The sequence below is a fragment of the Malaclemys terrapin genome, chromosome 3 (assembly GCF_027887155.1).
Source record: "Malaclemys terrapin pileata isolate rMalTer1 chromosome 3, rMalTer1.hap1, whole genome shotgun sequence".
NCBI lineage: Eukaryota > Metazoa > Chordata > Testudines > Emydidae > Malaclemys > Malaclemys terrapin.
The window spans coordinates 139,252,535-139,271,032 of NC_071507.1; the positions used below are offsets into that span (position 1 = coordinate 139,252,535).

Genomic DNA, 18,498 nt, shown 5'->3' on the forward strand with positions numbered 1-18,498 from the left:
CCATAAATCAGAGCATTCATGTTTGGTTATTATTTTGGCATGCTTCCGGGATTTTCCTGAGGAATGCGAGCAAGAAAAGGGAAATGGAACTTTTCAACAGTTTATATCTCCGCCAAACCTAAATAGAATTGGATGGGTCCAAGAAAAGACATTTCTATTCCTAGTGGGGCCCCCCTGCTGAATTTCAAGGGCCTGCTCCAAAAAATGGATATGTTCGAGCTTCTCCCAAAAAAAGACTCAAGAATCTCTCATAATGGGAAGTATTTTGAAATCTAAACGTAGGGATCTCTGTCTAACCTCCGTTAGTGAAGTCAAAGTGCAGGATTATATCATCTACCCACTCTTACGGAAATAATAGTAAAAGTTAAAATTCAGTATTATGGCTTCATTAGAGGGTTAATTGGAGGCAAACAACTGAAATGGAGAGAACTTGTTTTAGTTCACATTTTGCTCATGAAGGAGAGTGTAAAAGGAAATGACTTTATAAATTCTCATTAATCTGACAATCTCAGTATTGAAAGTATGGGGGTGGGGGAAGAGATACCTTGGTCGTATTTGACATGTATCCCTTACTCTGTCTTCTACTACACTTCAGCATAGTGTTAGAATACATGCAACTTTGCATTGGAAGGATGAAGAAAAGAATAAGGGGGAAGCAACTATTCTTGCTTTTTCCTAGGTTCTTTTTGAGTAGCTCTTGTGTGAAGTAAGTAACTTTACAAATTTGTATGCAATATAAATATTTCAGAAAAAATGTGAAAAACTTAATGTATGTAGTTTACTGTTTTTCCCTGTAGGTGATCTATGGGAGAACCCTTATGCACATGCCATTTATGACAATAGCCCTAGAATTTGTAGCTGTTCTTTATGACTGCATAAAATTAAAGTTCCGTTATAAACTTGGACTTCACTTCATATGTCTGATTTCTTTACACAAAATTTTTAATTTTTGATGCTGTGTAACGTGTTTAAATATTTGTGAAGTGCTATGGGCAAGCTGACATTGTTTCCTTAACTACAGTATTCCTTGCTATCTCGATCTAGGTTGTTGGAAGAGGAGCCTTTGGTGTGGTCTGCAAGGCAAAATGGCGAGGAAAAGATGTAGCCATTAAACAAATAGAAAGTGAATCTGAAAGAAAGGCCTTCATTGTGGAGGTACAGTAAGCTTGCTTGAAAAGAAGTTATGGGATTTAGTATGTCTCTCCCCCCCCCCCACTAGTAATGTGGTATGGCTTTTCTACTGACATACCCCGCCTCCAGCCACGCGTCCTCCACCAGAACTTGTAAGAGGGTCCTCGGAGAATGGCCTGCGGCTGTCTTCCCCAGTTCCTGCAGTGAAGGAACTCTTCCCAGTCAGATCTGGGGTATTTAGAGCTTCTTTATGCCACTCCAGCCCTTTTAATCCGTGTAGAGAGACAAAGAGGAAGTGAGAATCTCATTCAGTGTCAGTTAACATTGGGGGAGGGGTCATGCTATGAAAAAGTTTGGTTTATGTTTCCATTAATGTAGTAGTTTTTAATTAAAATTGTAAAAATCTAGAAAATACATGTAACCTATTTATTTGAGAACAAATCCCTTATTTTCTTCATTCCACCTCCCTTTTTCTTTTAAGATCTAGATATTTAGCCACACACATAATTCGTACTTTTCCTAAAGGAGAGACAACATTCTAGGATTGAATGTTGATACTATGTAACTTCAATGAACTTCATTATGCCATTGTTCTGTTTGTTTGCATTTAAAACACAGTAGAGGAAAATTTAGGATGCCCAGGACATATATGGAGTAAAATAAGAATAAATCCCTAACGTGTTACAGTTCCTTTAACCGTACTATTTTGTGACTAAAAATGTATTTATAATACATCTCTCTGTTAAAAGAATATTTATACTGTGCTCATTCCCATTTTATGTGAGTGCAGAATAACATTCACATAAATCTAAACATGGTTGAATGGTAATTCGTCTTGGTTGGACTTTATGTGAGAGAGAATCTAAGAAAGAAAATCCTCAGAAATTATTTTGAATTGGTTTCAAGATATTACATTTTGAGTTCTTGCACTGTGTAGATTCAGTTCTGTTCTAATATCACTTCAGACTATATATAAAGAATTTCTAGGAACATAGGGTCATGTGCCCTATCGATTGAATAGTGAAATTCAGAGGGTACTATTAAAAACTCCCTCAAAAGTCTGCGAAAGCCAAAACTTCCCACTTGGTTTGATTTTCTGCCAACTTGCAAAATAAAAAATGGTTCTTAATTTCTTCAGTGGGTGTATCCACATATGCCTACTATCAATTACTACAAGCAATTTTTTCTCATAACTGGGTGGCATAAATGTTAACTTGTAGAATTTATTTTATAGTTCATTTTTGTGGACATTAGTTCTCTTTAACGCAAAAGGGAGTATTTTTCCCATAAGATTTTCTGTAGTGATTCAGACCATTTGTCTCTGAAGTCATGTATCCTTGCTTCCAATTGTGGCCAATAAACAATGCTACAGAAGTATTGCAAAATCCTCAGAACGCCATATTTAGTTGTGCAATGCTGTACTTGGAAAGTGGATGATCTGCTTGTTCATCAGCTTACACTCTGGCCTTGAAGCATGTGACTTAATTATGTTCTTAACATGCATAATTAAAAATTTGATTCGAGTCATAACATTTTCTGACCCATTTTAATAGGTCTGCCTGGCTAATATAATCTGTTAAGAGACAGGGGAGTGCTATTATCTCCATTTTACAGATGGGGACCTGAGGCACAGGAAAACTGTGATTTGTCTTTCCAAGGTCATGCACGAAGTCTGTAGCAGAGCCAGGGTCCCAGGTTCTAGGCTAGTGCTCTAAGCATTGGATTTTTAGAGGATGGTCCAGTTTTAAAATTCAGGCACAGTATGTGAAATTAAATTAGGTTGTAAACTAACATAAATTTGTTAGATAATTAAATTAGGTTATAAACTAAGACATCAACTTTTTTACCCTATCTAACCATGCTATGTAAATAATTTTGTGTTCATTTAATTGTTAACTCTGTATATGAAACTAAATGGTAACTAGAAGTATTTTGTGGTTGGAAAAAAAAAGTGGTGAACTTCTGTGTTGCAGCTTCGACAGTTGTCACGTGTGAACCATCCTAATATTGTCAAGTTATATGGAGCCTGTCTGAATCCAGTAAGTTGTAATCCTCCAGCTTTTGTCACCCCAATAACGCTCACTATAATCGAGCAATAATGCAAGAAATACATTCAGCCAATATACCCACCTTAGTATTGTGTCTCTAAAATGGTGGCATTTCGGCAGCGGGGGGCACTTCAGTCGCTCCGCGTCTTCGACAGCACTGAATGGCCCCCCACTGCCGAAGTCCTGGAGTGACTGAAGGGGACCCCCCACCACTGAAATGCCGCCGAAGACCCGGACCGCTGCCGGGCGAGGGCTCGTGGGACATTTCAGCGGCGGGGGGCCCTTCAGTCGCTCCGCGTCTTCGGCAGCACTGAAGGGCCCCAGCCGCCGAAGACCCGGACCGCCACCAGGCCAGGGATCGCAGGGCCTGGGACAAATTGCTCCACTTCTCTCCCCCCCACCCCCCCACGGGTGGCCCTGGTGTGTATATGTATATGTGTGTATGTATATACACAACTTCGCTTGTGTGCAGTCCCCATATTGATTCCAAATCAGCACTACAAAAAATGATTTATTTACGAATGACACACACGATTGAAAATCAATTCCTTTACACTTACCTGCCAAGGTCAGGATTCTGTTTTTGCCCTGCAACAGCTGATAACTCTACAAATGCCTCAGGTGATGCAGCGAGTACTGTAGCAGGACAAATATGAAAGCTTGAACTCACAACATGGTAGGCTAATGTAGACATATATTATTAGTGGCCTGGGATATTAAATTGGTTAAAATAATAATTTATTCTGATTTAATAAAAATTGGCAATTTTAGTTAATCTCTTCTAATCCACTCTTATAGTAAATCCATTCTAACTGTAATCTGAAGCCTTAAGGGGGTATACAGTGATGCATTCTCCTCTTTGCTACCCTTTAATAGGATCTAAGCATCAATTTAATTCTGCATCTGATAGATCAATGTATCAATTATGGACACTTTGCCGTTCCTCTCAAAGAACTTTCCTTTCAAATTACAAAACCTATTATCTGCCCCTACACTGCACTTTAAAACATCCCTATTTTTTGTCCCCTCCCCCAAAGGTGTGTCTTGTTATGGAGTATGCTGAAGGAGGTTCTCTGTACAATGGTGAGTATCATTTAAACATGATGTCTCCCTGCAGTGTTAGTGTTAGGAGAACCTTTTCTTAAAAATATAAAATGGGCTTAATGTTTATTTTAAAGAGCATTTTACAACCAGAATAGTTTAAAAACACTTTTTAATCATGTAATTTTTTGATCACAAATAAATGGTTTAAATTTTGTGACTCCTTTCATTTTTCCCATTAAAAATCTCTGACTTTAAGTGACCACCTTCAACTTCTTGTCAATTTCTTGAGTGATCATTTAATACCGACCACACCAGGTACAGCTGAAAATGAGTGACTTTATTTTATAACTAGCAATGAAGTGGCAGAATTTGTGTGTATAAATATTTGCTAATGAACTAAGTACCATTTTAAAAACTTTGGAAATCACTATTCAGGTAACTTCCATTAATAGTGATATATAAAGTTCAACAATATAAAAAGAGATGTCAACAGCAACGCTAAAGAATGTGTGTAAATAACTAGTTGAATGTCATAGAGCTTGTTACTGGTATGTTGTTAACTCCATTGTTTCTATGGTAATATGCAATAAAGTTCTTTTTAGTTTGTGCCTTTGTTTTGCAGTGCTGCATGGTGCTGAGCCTCTGCCTTATTATACTGCTGCACATGCAATGAGTTGGTGTTTACAGTGTTCCCAAGGAGTGGCCTATCTCCACAGCATGAAACCAAAGGCTCTAATTCACAGGGACCTGAAACCGCCAAAGTAGGTTTCCAGTCAGAGTTAAACCTTTTTTTCTTAAAATTGCAACTTGGGATTTCTCTTTATCCTGTTACTTCCAGTGGATTTGGAGGAAAACTTTAATTGATAACTTTTATTTATTAGATATAAAGTAATTGCGCTGTGTGGGTTTTAAATTTGTTATAAAATCAAGACACGCTGATTGTTTTGTGTACCACGAATCGTGTTTTCAGTACTGCATGTTATGCAGACATAGAGCCTGTTCTTGCCCCATATCATGGAAGTGGGTTTTTAGTAGGGACTTGGTTACCTGAATGGGGAAATTAAAAAGGCATTGAGGTCTACTTCAAGTGGCCTGCATTGTTTTGCAGGAGAACCTGCATTTGATGCTCCAGTGCCTTTTTCTTTCCCAACGCTCATCCATAGGTAATCCTTCCATTTGAAGAAAAAGCAGCATTGGCTGGCCCTAATGGGAGTCCTGATCATTCCCCTTCTGGCAAGATAGCAGCCATGATGGCTGGCCTCCTGTCTGCAGAGCCTATATAAAATGTTTGTGAATCGGCATATAAATGGCTAATTTTGTCTCCATTGGGTGCTTAGTGGATTGAAATAATTATTCCAAAGAAACTTTCTATTTAAACATATTTCAAATAGAGCTATAAAGATTAAAAATTAAAATTCTGCAGTTTATCATAATTAGCAAGTCACAGCCTACTGATTTACTATAGTAATTTTTAAGAATATATTTATACTTAGATGAACAAGTTTTGCCATGTTACTATACTGTACTGTGAAGCAAGGCCTCAAGTGAAAGTTGTTGGAATAAAAGAGTAATGTTTTATTATTGTACCAAGACAACTGAATTCTATAAAAAAATGTTTTGGGATTTTCTTGACAGCTTGCTGTTGGTAGCTGGGGGGACAGTTCTAAAGATCTGTGACTTTGGTACAGCCTGTGATATTCAAACACACATGACCAACAATAAGGGAAGTGCTGCCTGGATGGCACCTGAAGTTTTTGAAGGTAACAAAATAATGTACAGTTTGACATGTATTCCTCTACTTAAGGACATTATTTTGAATTATTTGATATAAGAAATCAGTTGTGAGAGCATCATTTACATGCATCGTTTCTGTTAAATTGCATTATAAAATATAGAAATAAATTTTAAAGATTAAAAATAACTTGGGGGGGGGGAGTATTTAATTTACATTTAAAAACTAGGGACAAAGACTGCTGTACAAGTATCTTCAGGAAAGGAATTCACACAAATGGGGAAAAGCTTGATACTTGGGAGTTCACAAATGGCAAAACCAAATAGACTGTAACAGTAAATTATGCATCTTGTTTGGAGTTACCATCCTGGGATATTGTTGTTTCTGAGATTACAAAATAATCCCAAATTCTTATTGCACTGAAATATGTTGTCATTCCTTTCACCCCATATTCTGATTCGCTGTGGTCTTCAGAATTCGCCACGTGTATTGTCAAACAAGCATAGCCACCTCCATTTTTGATCCCTCCCTACTTTGTAATTCCACCTATCCCCATTTTTCTCTATATCTTCCTTCTCTTCCTTATCCCTTGAAGTTTAGTTCACCTCTTCTTCTCCTCTCACCCTATAAATAATTAATTTTAAAAAAATAATTTGTATTTAATATTTAAGTGGGGAGATGAATCAAAAGCGATTTGTTGGCATATGGTGGGGAAGCCCAGTGATGGTATACAATAAAATCACAAGGATTTGTGTAATTACTGTGTGGTTAAAAGGGGAATAGCTCGATCATTATGCACATCAGACCACATTCAGACCAGTGATTAACTGGTGCTGATTTTGCCCCCCGGTGAGTGAGTAAAAGTTTAATTAAAAGTTTAATTGTGAATGGTTAGAGCAGGTTTTTTGTGTATGTTTTGTTTTTTCCCTAGAGGTCTTAATAGTGAATTAAGTTTTCCAGAAAAGTATCAAATTGATAATACTGTAAAAAGAAAGTCTGGGTAGCCACCTGAAAAAAGCACAGACAACCACCTGCCTTTAAAGCTTCTCCACAACAATATCCGTAGACTCTGGTCTGTTCTGGACTTCTGAGCATGAACATTTTAGAGTATGTCTATGCTACTGAGACTAATGTGGCATACTGACATCACCATAGCTATGCCAGCATAACCCTGAAGTGTAGGCATAACCTACACTGATGGAAAGGGGTGTTTCCATTGGCGCAGAAGCACCACCTGCGGGTACTTGGGTCAATGGAAGCACTCCTCCATCAGCATATCTGTATCTGCACTTGGGGTTAGGTCAACAAAGCTACATTGGTCCGGGATCAGTTTAACACCCCTGACCAATGTAGCTATGTCAACCTAAATTTTAAGTATAGATTAGGCCTCTAGTTAAATCACCATAGTCATTCAGTCCTTAATCTCTCTCCTAAAACTGGCAATTTTATGTCAGTTTCTGTGCTACAGGTATCAGTTTACCAGAATCTGCCCTGGGCATACCTCCTTGTTCACTTCAGATATTGGCCAAAACTTATTCTTAGCGTTCATTTACCACTAGAAGTTAGTTTCTTTTCCTTTTTAAAAAAAAAAAAAGTTGAAGATCTGATTTTAAAAAAGAAAAATAACCCCAAAGAAAATCCTGATTTTTAAATTGGATTAAGGGCTACATTTAAAAGCCTTGCTGTTACTAGGAATTCCAGTGCAAATGCTAAGTCATCCACTTCTTAGTGACTCTCCAGTCCATAAATTCAACTAAGTAGGAACATGTAAAATTTCAATTCTAAATTTCCTGCTTTTAGTACTGCAGCAAGCCTTTTATACAGCAATTTTTATATATTTTTGTTTCCCAAAATTTGTATTGGCACCATTGAAACACATTACACAAAATGATTGAATACCTTATGTCTGAAAATGGTGGAATGTAAAATTTCAAATTAATATATTGAAATACAAAGGTCATTCAACTTTATTAAACCAATGTTAAAATGTTTAATTTTTAACAATTTATATGCATTAAATACTACCTCAGATATCAACAATAAAATCAGAACAAAACGTAAGCCAATCTGCATCTAACTCAACAATATCTAAATTTTCTCATATCTGTTTGATAGGTCTTTGGAGAAAACTGAAGGTATTCTTATCAGAATGATAAGAGTAGAAAGAGGCTTTTATTTTGTAAATGGCAGTCTGTCAGAATTCCTTGTGAAATAATTACTTCAATGCTGCTGGGGTTTTATTGCAATATTAAATGTGTCCGGGCTCCTAGAGTTTTATATACGTGCCTTTTTATTATTTGGAAGAATAAATGTCATTCTAAAGTAAATGTACATGTCTCCAGAAGTAAAATAGCTGTGCAAGCTGTAGTGCAGCATGTATGTCACTATCCTATGTCACATGGTGTCTTCTAGACAGAATTTCTTTATATAGGAATTGTCTCTTTAAATTATTAGATTGTTTTTCCATATGTTTCCTGAGAAAACAGAACAGACTCTTTATTAGGTAGTTAATGTCATTCTTGTTTCAGATATTGACCAGAAAGGATAAATTCATAGTGCTGATTGTTATTTACGTACTTTATATTTTGAATTTGTTTATCATTCATGTCTATTTAAGACATTCATGGGTTTCTCTAATTAACAAAGTATTTATCCTTTTATAGTCTCTCGTCTCCCTCTCTGAGCTTTATTATTATTCATTATTTTATATTACCCAACGTCTGCTGTATGCTTCATGAGACACCTAGAAAGGCTCAATCCCAGCACCAAAGAACTTGAAACTAAACTTTAGGCACGACAAAATGAGTGAGGATAATAAACAGGGAGGCATTGGGGTGATGAAAACAGAAGTACAGTGATATGATCACATGGTTACTTAGTATAGGCAAGGGAACATCTTGCTGGTTCTTTTAAGGACATCTTGTTTTTAAATATAAAAATGATAGAAGATGGTGAATGATGACCAGTTTACTGTGGCCATCATGGAAGAAGTGAATTTAGGAGAAAGATTTAAAGGAGGCACAGATATTATTTCATTGTCATTTTGACTGCTGAATTTGAGAGAGTGATGATCATAGTAAAATCACATTTGATATTTCAGAACAAGACTGTCCTAAGCATTATGTGTTTTATAAGTTTTATGAAGGAACTAGTTTGCAAAAAAGAGAGCTCTTAGTTAAACATATTGGCAATAATAGCAAAAGGGTTTTTAAAACCTTGACACAAATGTTTTCTATAAATGTTTTTTTCAGATTTACTCTGGGTAAATTAGAAGTTTTTAAAAAATTGGTGTCGAATGGACTTATGACTGCTGTTTTCTCTCTGTGAAAAACAAAAAGATATTCTACTCTGAAGGAAAACTGAACCATACATAGCTAGTTCTCTAAACTTGTAGGCACATATCATGTAGGAAAGACAAATTATATTGATGTTTTTTTGTTTTTTTTTCCAGGTAGCAATTACAGTGAAAAATGTGATGTATTCAGTTGGGGTATTATTCTTTGGGAAGTGATCACCCGTAGGAAACCTTTTGATGAGATTGGTGGTCCTGCTTTCCGCATAATGTGGGCAGTTCACAATGGTGAGTTGAATTTTTTTTTTTCATTTTGGTGCATTTAAAGTTAAATTGTATATTTGAGATGTAACACTATTAATTATTTCATCTTTGCAAAATTATTCATTATTCAGTAGGTGGCAGTTTGATATCTCACTGTAGATTGTGTTGTCATTAATAATTAATACTTAAGCACTCTTGCTTCTGACCAAGTTCATTTTTGGTTCTCTTTCTTGTCTGTTAGACTGTGCTTACTGACAGTGCTACATGTAATTATGATGTATGAATTAGTAGGGAGAACAACCATCAATTTATTTTTGTTGTGATAGTGAAGTATTCCGTTCATCCTGAGTGAGCAGTAAGTGAGATACAGATCACCTGTCTCCAAAAAATAAAATGGCCAAAATTGAAGTTGAATGTAACGCTAGCTAAGATTTTCAAACCAGAACACCCAAAGTTTGTGTCCTAAGTGCTAAATAATTGGCTTGGTTTTTAAAAAATGCTTATTTGATTACGTTATTAGGAGATCTTGTTGCTCATCACTTCTGAAAAACCAGCCATTTATCTAGGAGACATTCCCTGTAGAGATCCACTAAGCTAACTCATTTTTCTCCTTAAAACTCTGCTTTTCTGTGAGACCTATAAAAAAAAACCTGACAACAGCTAGACTACTGTTGTACTGAAATCACTGGCTATCATGATGACCAGTATTGTCTCATTGTTTCCCTGTATCTTTTTTTTTTTTTTTTATTAAATGGAGGTTGGTTTTCTCAACACAATAGATAGTTACCATGCATCTTTAATGAGTTTGTTTAATTAGCGAAATAAGTTGTTTAAAAAATTCAGGCAATGACAGAATTTTCAAGAATAATTTGATATATAAATTAAGATTTGTTTAACTTTAATTATAGGTACTCGGCCACCGCTGATCAAAAATTTACCTAAACCTATTGAGAGTTTAATGACTCGTTGTTGGTCTAAGGATCCTTCACAACGACCTTCCATGGAAGAAATTGTCAAAATAATGACACATTTGATGCGGGTATAGCTTTTTTTTTTTTTTTTTTTTTTTTTAATCTGTAAATTATTTAAACGGGTTATGTTGTAGTATTGGCTTTTGAAGGTCTGCCTTCCATGAGCCCAGTGTTGTATCTGTTGTTCTAAGTTGTATCTCCAGTCCCTAAAGATTTTTCCTCAACGCTTATACCACACGACTTGCTGAAAAGACTCTTAAAAACTGTTACAGGCTGTAGGATCATGTGAGGTTTTTTGCAGATGTTCTGGTTTGACCTTACAAAGTTATAGTTACTCAAGTATTTTACTATTTTAGTTTCTCTGCCATTTTTATGAGCATTGAGATGTTGATAATGCTCTGTAGTTTCAGGACCTTCATTGGCTCCTTTAAGGCAGTGGTCTCCAAGCGTTTTTGAGCGCGCACCCCTATCAGTAAAAAAATTTTTGAACATGCACCCCCTGCCGTGCCGGCTCTACCATTTTTGCTGGGGAAAAAAAAAAAAAAAAGCCGCTCGGACTGCCAAAGCGCCCATCCCCACCCCCCAAAAGCACTCTTCCTGCCGCACCCCACTTTTAGACCACTGCTTTAAGGAAAAAATAGGCACTTGCATGGTAACTTTGCAAACTTCAGGAACAGAATCTATCTAAGGGTGTATTACCTATCTTCATCAGTATCACTGCTAATTCAACTTAATTTCCTTCAGAAATCTGATCCTGAAGAATAACAGTATTTATTTGTTTTGCTAAATTTCAGAAATACAAATCAATCAAAATACATTAGCTAAACCAAACAAAATGTTCTTCATAGAGGTAGCACATGTATTATTCAGACATGTGCCAATCTGAATATCTTTATGCTGAATGCAAGTGAACAAAAATAATTGCAAATAAAAACTATTTTAAAATTTCTATTATTATCCCCAACAGATTTGTTTGTATTAGTCATATTGGTGATCAAGTTCACAGAAATTTAGCCATTTTTTAGGTAGTGAGCACTACCAGGTGTCTAAATAAGCTAAACAAAAAGAGTGTTTGAATGGCTTGTGCCATTAAGCCATAGAGGGTTTATTCTCAATATGTGGTTCCATTTTCCATCCGCTCTCTTCTTAACTGCTAACTTACTTTCCCTGACAAAACTCCCTAATATCCACTAGAACAGAATGTGTATCATCCCATCCTTATGCTGAATTAAACTGTACCTTGCCTGATTTACGCTATTGTAAGTGGCTTCCATTATGTATTTTAAGAAAAATGCAGCATAACAAATCTGAAGGCACTTAATAAAAATAGGTTTGTGTGCTTTGTTTTTGGGAGGTGTGAGGAAGGAGTGTTACTGAAAAAGCAAGACTTGAGTTGTTGCAGATGGTTCTGCAGTTAAACAGCATAGCATTCTCAAATTCTTTTTTTTTCCCCTCTGCATTTATTCAAAGAACTAGGATCTGTTGAGGTGTATGCTACCTCTATTGCTGCTTTATGTACTTTGAAAGCATTAATTATGTTAATACATAACAATTTACTCTCTACACAGTACTTTCCAGGAGCTGATGAACCTCTGCAGTATCCTTGTCAGTATTCAGATGAAGGCCAGAGCAACTCTGCCACTAGTACAGGTATGATTGTATAAATATAAGAATAAAACCCACACTTTTTAAACAGGATAAGCAGGGAAATGAAACAGATCCAGGAATGTATTATAAAGTGCAGCCTGAAACCCCTTCCTAAATGCCTGGTTCAATGCTGTGGTAAAGGGCCTCATAACAAATATTCAAGTCTTCCTTCCTTCAGCCTAATCCCTAGGGTTCAGCCAATCTCTGAATCCCTTTGCTCTCCTCCCACAATGGAGAATGAGGGTGGTAACATGAAGGAAAATTCAGTCTGCAAAGACTTAGGGTCTCCCTTTTTTCCTGCAGGTTATTAGGGTCCAATAGCCATCTCTCAGATCTTACTCATGTTTGCCCCTCTCAGCTGATCCCTTTGAGCCTCTCTTCTGCACTGGACACACCCTCATCAAATTTTGATGAAATTACAGATTCCACTGATTAAACTTACAACTTTTCTTTACCTCCTATTAACTTAAAAAAGGGGCCCTCAGGGTGCCATGAGGAAGGTAAAAATACCCACCAGACATTCTACCAATCTTGTCTTGAGAGAAATTCTTTCCTGGTGCACAAAACTGGTGATCACTCAGACCCACAGCATTTTGCATGGGGGGAAAAAATGTAAATGCTCCCTTTCTGAAATTTTGCCCTGTTTTCCTCATTCCCTTGGGTTCTTGTAACTTAACAACTACAGTGGTCCATACCCGCCTTCTTCTCTCTGCCCCAAACTCTAAATTTCTCTCTTGCACACAGAATATTTTGGACATAAGGTACTTTTGAATTCACCTGTACATTTTATTGCAAAATCCCATCAACTCTGTTATATACTTGATGGTCTTCTCTAGCCAGACTACATGAAACATGTTTAGCATACTTAAGAAAATAAAGTTTTAAATCTATTACTTGCAATTTGTAAATCAGTGTTATATTTATAGGATAAGCATACTTAAATTTTCATTATACAGTAAGTTTCATGATGGATTTTAGGAGAAAAACTACCAATCGTGTTCATAATCCGAGATTTTTGTTAATGATTTGAGATTAATAGCTAAAGCTTGACTTCAAGATCAGGGTAAACTTGCTGTTCAAGCAAGGAAAAATATTTTGTTATGAATTTTTTGCTTTTGAGCTATATTCTTAAGAGGTTGGTTTTGTTTTTGTTTTTTAAACTGCAGTGCTGCAGTTTCCTTTATCAAATGTTTTAAAAATTTACTTTAAAGTAATAAGAATGGATAGCTAAAGAATTTCAGTTTGATTTAATGTTTTCAAAGAAGTGATTTAAATAGAAAAAATGTTTATTTTGGGGGGCGGGCTTTTAAATAGGCTCGTTCATGGACATGACTTCTACAAACACCAGCAACAAGAGTGATGCTAACATGGAACCAAGTGACTTTCAAGGAACTGCTACCAATGATACCATTAAACGCTTAGAATCAAAACTGGCACAGCAAATGAAAAATTCAGCGAAGCAGTCGGTAAGCAAGTGAAAAAAATCTTGTGCCTTAATGATGAAATTGCCATTAGATGGATAAAATCACTATATTAAAACCACACTGCTCTAAAATACAGGAGTTTTTTTCATAACAATAAGCTTTTCTATTCAATAAAGGGCGGTAAGTAAGTAACCCCAAGGATAATGTAGTACATCAGCATCTCTAAATCTATGGTCCACTCTGCACTTACTGATGGTCCATGGAGAACATATGATGCTGACTCCCCATTTACAGCTGCTTTTACAAAAAAATTCTTTAGTGGTGAGGCTTATCTGTAAAAGCAGATAGAAATAAGGAGCATGTCTAGGTGTCTCCATAGGACCCAGTGGTGCAAAGGGGAGGTAGAAAGGAATGTAAACAGTTGCCCCCTTCAGGGTTGTTGGCCACCACTGAGAGAAGAGCCAAGAGATTCCTCAAGAAGGTATACGAGTGCGGGCGGTGGGAGAGTAGAGTACAATGGCAGCCAGCCGGCTAGCTAGCATGACCATGGTAGCGGGGAAGGAGTAGAAGGAGCAGGAGCAAAGCAGCATGTGCAGGGGAGCAGAAAAAGAGAGAAGATGAGAAAGTCAAGGTGAAATTAAGAGCAAAAGGAGACTTCCTTCGGGGGGGGAAGGGGAAGACAAAATACATCATATACATAGCTAAGCATGGAGGCACACTAGTGTCTGTCTTTTTTCCTTTCAGAACCAATGAGAGATTGGGATTTCTTAGTTTAGGGAGGAGAGGAATAAGGTAACATGAGAGGTATACCAAATCAGAAGTGATACTAAGAAGATAAATCAGAGAGCTCCTATTTATCCTTTCTCATAGTACACATTCAGTGAAAGCTTCAGTCAGCAAATTTAAAATTGATGAAAGGAAATGCTTTATAAACAGTATGTAAGTGACATGTGGAACTCATTGCTACAAGAAGACATTGAGACCAAGGGATTGGTATGAATCAAAAAAAAAAAAAAAGTAGACATGTATTTGAATAATGAAAATATATCCACAGTTTATATTACAATGGAAAAATAGAGCTAAAGTACAACCTCAGAGTTACAAACACCTCGGGAATGGAGGTTGTTTGTAACTCCTGAAATGTTCATAACTGAACAAAATGTTATAGTTGCTCTTTCAAAACTTTACAACTGAACATTGAGTTAATACAGCTTGGAAAATTTACTATGCAGAACAAAAATGCTGCTTTCCCTTTTTTTTAGTAGTTTACATTTAACACAGAACTGTATTTGCATTTTTGTGTCTGCTCCTGCCTGATTGTGCATTTCCTGTTCCAAATAAAGTATCTGGTCAACTGGTCAGTTCATAACTCTGCTGTTTTGTAACTTTGAGGTTCTACTGTAAATCTTCAATCAGAAGACTTTAGTGAGTGCGGAGTTAGGCCAATGCTGAGTGCTTTTCAAAATCACAACATATATGGTGCTGTCTGTGTATACTATAATTATTGGTTATACAATTTTTGTTTAAAAATACAATTTAATTAAAAATACCACATTATAAGTATTTACTAAAATATACTGGGAATATTTCTCTTATCACTGTTGTTAACTGCTGATTTCTGAATACAGGTGTAAGCTCAGAAGTCACTTGTTAAGTCTTCTGGAGAAACACTTATTTTAAAATTAGGGCTGTCGATTAATCACAGTTAACTCACTCAAGTAACTCAAAAAATTAATCTTGATTTAAAAAAATCAATCATGATCAATTAGTTTTAATCGCACTGTTAAAAAATAGAATATTGAAATTTATTAAATAGTTTGGATGGTTTTCTGTATTTTCAATATTTTCAATATTATATTGTTTTCAGTTGCAATACAGAATATAAAGTGTACAGTGCTCACTTTATTTTTATTACAAATATTTGCACTGTAAAAATGATAAACGAAATTGAAATTGTATTTTTCAGTTTATCTCATACAAGTTCTGTAGTGCAGTCTATCGTGAAAGTGCAACTTACAAATGTAGACTTTTTTGTTACATAACTGCACTCAAAAACAAAACAATGTAAAACTTTAGACCCTGTAAGTCCACTCAGTCCTACTTCAGAGCCAATCGCTAAGGGCTGGTCCACACTAAGCCCCCAGTTCCAACTAAGATACGCAACTTCAGCTACGTGAATAACGTAGCTGAAGTCGAAGTATCTTAGTTCGAACTTAAAGGTACTTACCGCGGGTCCACACGCAGGCAGGCTCCCCCGTTGACTCCGCCTACTCCTCTTGCGGAGCAGGATTACCGGCATCGACGGCGAGCACTTCCGGGATCGATTTATCGCCTCTAGACAAGACGCGATAAATCGATCCCAGAAGATCAATTGCTTGCCGCCGAACCAGCAGGTAAGTATAGACGTACCCTAAGACAAACAAGTTTGTTTACCTTTATGGGAGATAATGCTGCCTGCTTCTTATTAAAACAATGTCACCCAAAAGAGAGAACAGGCATTCACATGGCACTTTTGTAATCTGGATTGCAAAGTATTTATGTGCCAGATATACTAAACAAAGGATGCTCCTTTGTGCTTCAGCCACCATTCCAGAGGACATGCTTCCATGCCAATTTAAAAAATGTGGTGTTTAAATTTTTGACTGAATTCCTTGGGAGAGAATTGCATGTCTCCTGCTCTGTTTTACCTACATTCTGCCATATATTTCATATTATAGCAATTCGTTGTTTGTTTGTTTTAAGAACACTTTCACTGCAAAAGGCAAAGAAGGTACCAATGTCAGATTTCTAAAGACAGCTACAGCACTCAACCCAAGGTTTAAGAATCTGAAGGGCCTTCCAAAATCTGAGAGGGATGAGATAGGGAGCACGCTTTCAGAAGTCTTAAAAGAGTAACACTCCGATGCGGAAACTACAGAGCCCGAACCACCAAAAAAAAAAAAAAAAAAAAATCAAACTTCTGCTGATGGCATCTGACTCAGATGATGAAAATGAACATGCATTGGTCTGCACTGCTTTGGGTCTTTATCGAGCAGAACCTATCATCAGCATGGACGCATGTCCTCTGGTATGGTGGTTGAAGCATAAAGGGACATAGGAATCTTTAGCACATCTAGCACATAAATATCTTGCTATGCCGGCTACAACAGTGCCATACGAACGCCTGTTCTCACTTTCAGTAAACAAGAAGTGGGCACCATTATCTCCTGCGAATCATAGAATAGAATCATAGAACTGGAAGGGACCTCGAGAGGTCATCTAGTCCAGTCCTCTGCACTCATGGCAGGACCAAGTATTATTCCTGACAGGTGTTTGTCTAACCTGCTCTTAAAAATCTCCAATGACGGAGACTCCACAACCTCCCTAGGCAATTTATTCCAATGCTTAACCACCCTGACAGGAAGTTTTTCCTAATGTCCAACCTAAACCTCCCTTGCTGCAATTTAAGCCCTTTGCTTCTTGTCCTATCCTCAGAGGTTAAGAAAAACAATTTTTCTTCCTCCTCTTTGTAACAACATACTTGAAAACTGTTGTCATGTCCCTTCTCAGTCTTCTCTTTTCCAGACTAAACAAACCCAATTTTTTCAGTCTTCCCTCACAGGTCTTGTTTTCTAGACCTTTAATCATTTCTGTCGCTTTTTTCTGGAGTCTCCAATTTGTCCACATCTTTCCTGAAATATGGCGCCCAGAACTGAACACAATACTGTAGTTGAGGCCTAATCAGCGCGGAGTAGAGCAGAAGAATTACTTCTCATGTCTTTCTTACAACACTCCTGCTAGTACATCCCAGAATGTTTGCTTTTTTTTGCAACAGCATTACACTGTTGACTCATTTAGCTTATGATCCGCTATGACCCCCAGATCTCTTTCCACAGTACTCCTTCCTAGGCAGTTAGTTGCACACATACAAAATGGGAAATGATTGTTCCTTCCTAAATGGAGTACTTTGCATTTATCCTTATTGAATTTCATCCTATTTACTTCAGACCATTTCTGCAGTTTATCCAGATCATTTTGAAATATAATCCTATTCTCCAAAGCACTTGCAACTCCTCCCAGCTTGCTATCGTCTGCAAACTTTAAGTCTGCTCTATGCCATTATCTAAATATTGAACAGAACCGGACCGAGAACTGATCCCTGCAGGACCCCCCTTGTTATACTGTTCCAGCATGACTCTGAACCACTGATAAATACTCTCTGGGAACAGTTTTCCAAACAGTTTTGCACCCACCTTATTGTAGCTCCATCTAGGTTACATTTCCCTAGTTTGTTTGAGACAATCATGCGAGACAGTATCAAAAGCTTTACTAAAGTCAAGATATACCACGTCTACCACTTCCCTTCTATCCACAAGGCTTGTTACCCTGTCAAAAAAAGCTATCCGGTTGACTTGACATGATTTGTTTTTGACAAATCCATGCTGACTGTTACTTATCACCTTATTATCTTCTAGATGTTTGCAAATTGCTTAATTATTTGCTCCATTATCTTTCTGGGTACAGAAGTTAAGCTGACTGGTTTGTAATTCCCTGGGTTGTCCTTATTTCCCTTTTTATAGATTGGCACTATATTTGCTCTTTTCCAGTCTTTTGGAATCTCTCCCATCTTCCATGACTTTTCAAAGATAATTGCTAATGGCTCAGATATCTCCCCAGTCAACTCTTTGAGTATTCTAGGAGGCATTTCATCAGGCCCTGGTGACTTGAAGACATCTAAACTTGTTTAAGTAATTTTTAATTTGCTCTTTTCCTATTTTAGCCTCTGATCTTACCTCATTTTCACTGACATTCACTATGTTAGACATCCAATCACCACCAACCTTCTTGGTGAAAACTGAAACAAAGAAGTCATTAAGCACCTCTGCCATTTCCACATTTCCTGTTATTTTCCCCCCCTCATTGATTAACGGGCCTACCTTGTCCTTGGTCTTCCTCTTGTTTCTAA

General features: G+C 36.9%; 1 protein-coding gene across 5 annotated transcripts in view; it reads left to right on the forward strand.

Moving 5' to 3' along the window:
• The window catches only part of MAP3K7 (mitogen-activated protein kinase kinase kinase 7), a 58,522-nt gene that overhangs the window by 11,838 nt on the left and 28,186 nt on the right, over positions 1-18,498 (forward strand). For 4 of the 5 annotated variants that reach the window (XM_054021566.1, XM_054021567.1, XM_054021568.1 and 1 more), the window contains exons 2-10: positions 1,045-1,155; positions 3,105-3,170; positions 4,217-4,262; positions 4,846-4,984; positions 5,859-5,983; positions 9,407-9,535; positions 10,420-10,550; positions 12,051-12,132; positions 13,444-13,595. In XM_054021566.1, coding sequence (XP_053877541.1) covers positions 1,045-1,155; positions 3,105-3,170; positions 4,217-4,262; positions 4,846-4,984; positions 5,859-5,983; positions 9,407-9,535; positions 10,420-10,550; positions 12,051-12,132; positions 13,444-13,595 — 981 coding nt within the window. Of the gene's footprint in view, positions 1-1,044; positions 1,156-3,104; positions 3,171-4,216; positions 4,263-4,825; positions 4,985-5,858; positions 5,984-9,406; positions 9,536-10,419; positions 10,551-12,050; positions 12,133-13,443; positions 13,596-18,498 lie in introns of those variants that run through there. The other variant, XM_054021570.1, reaches the window with a different exon arrangement.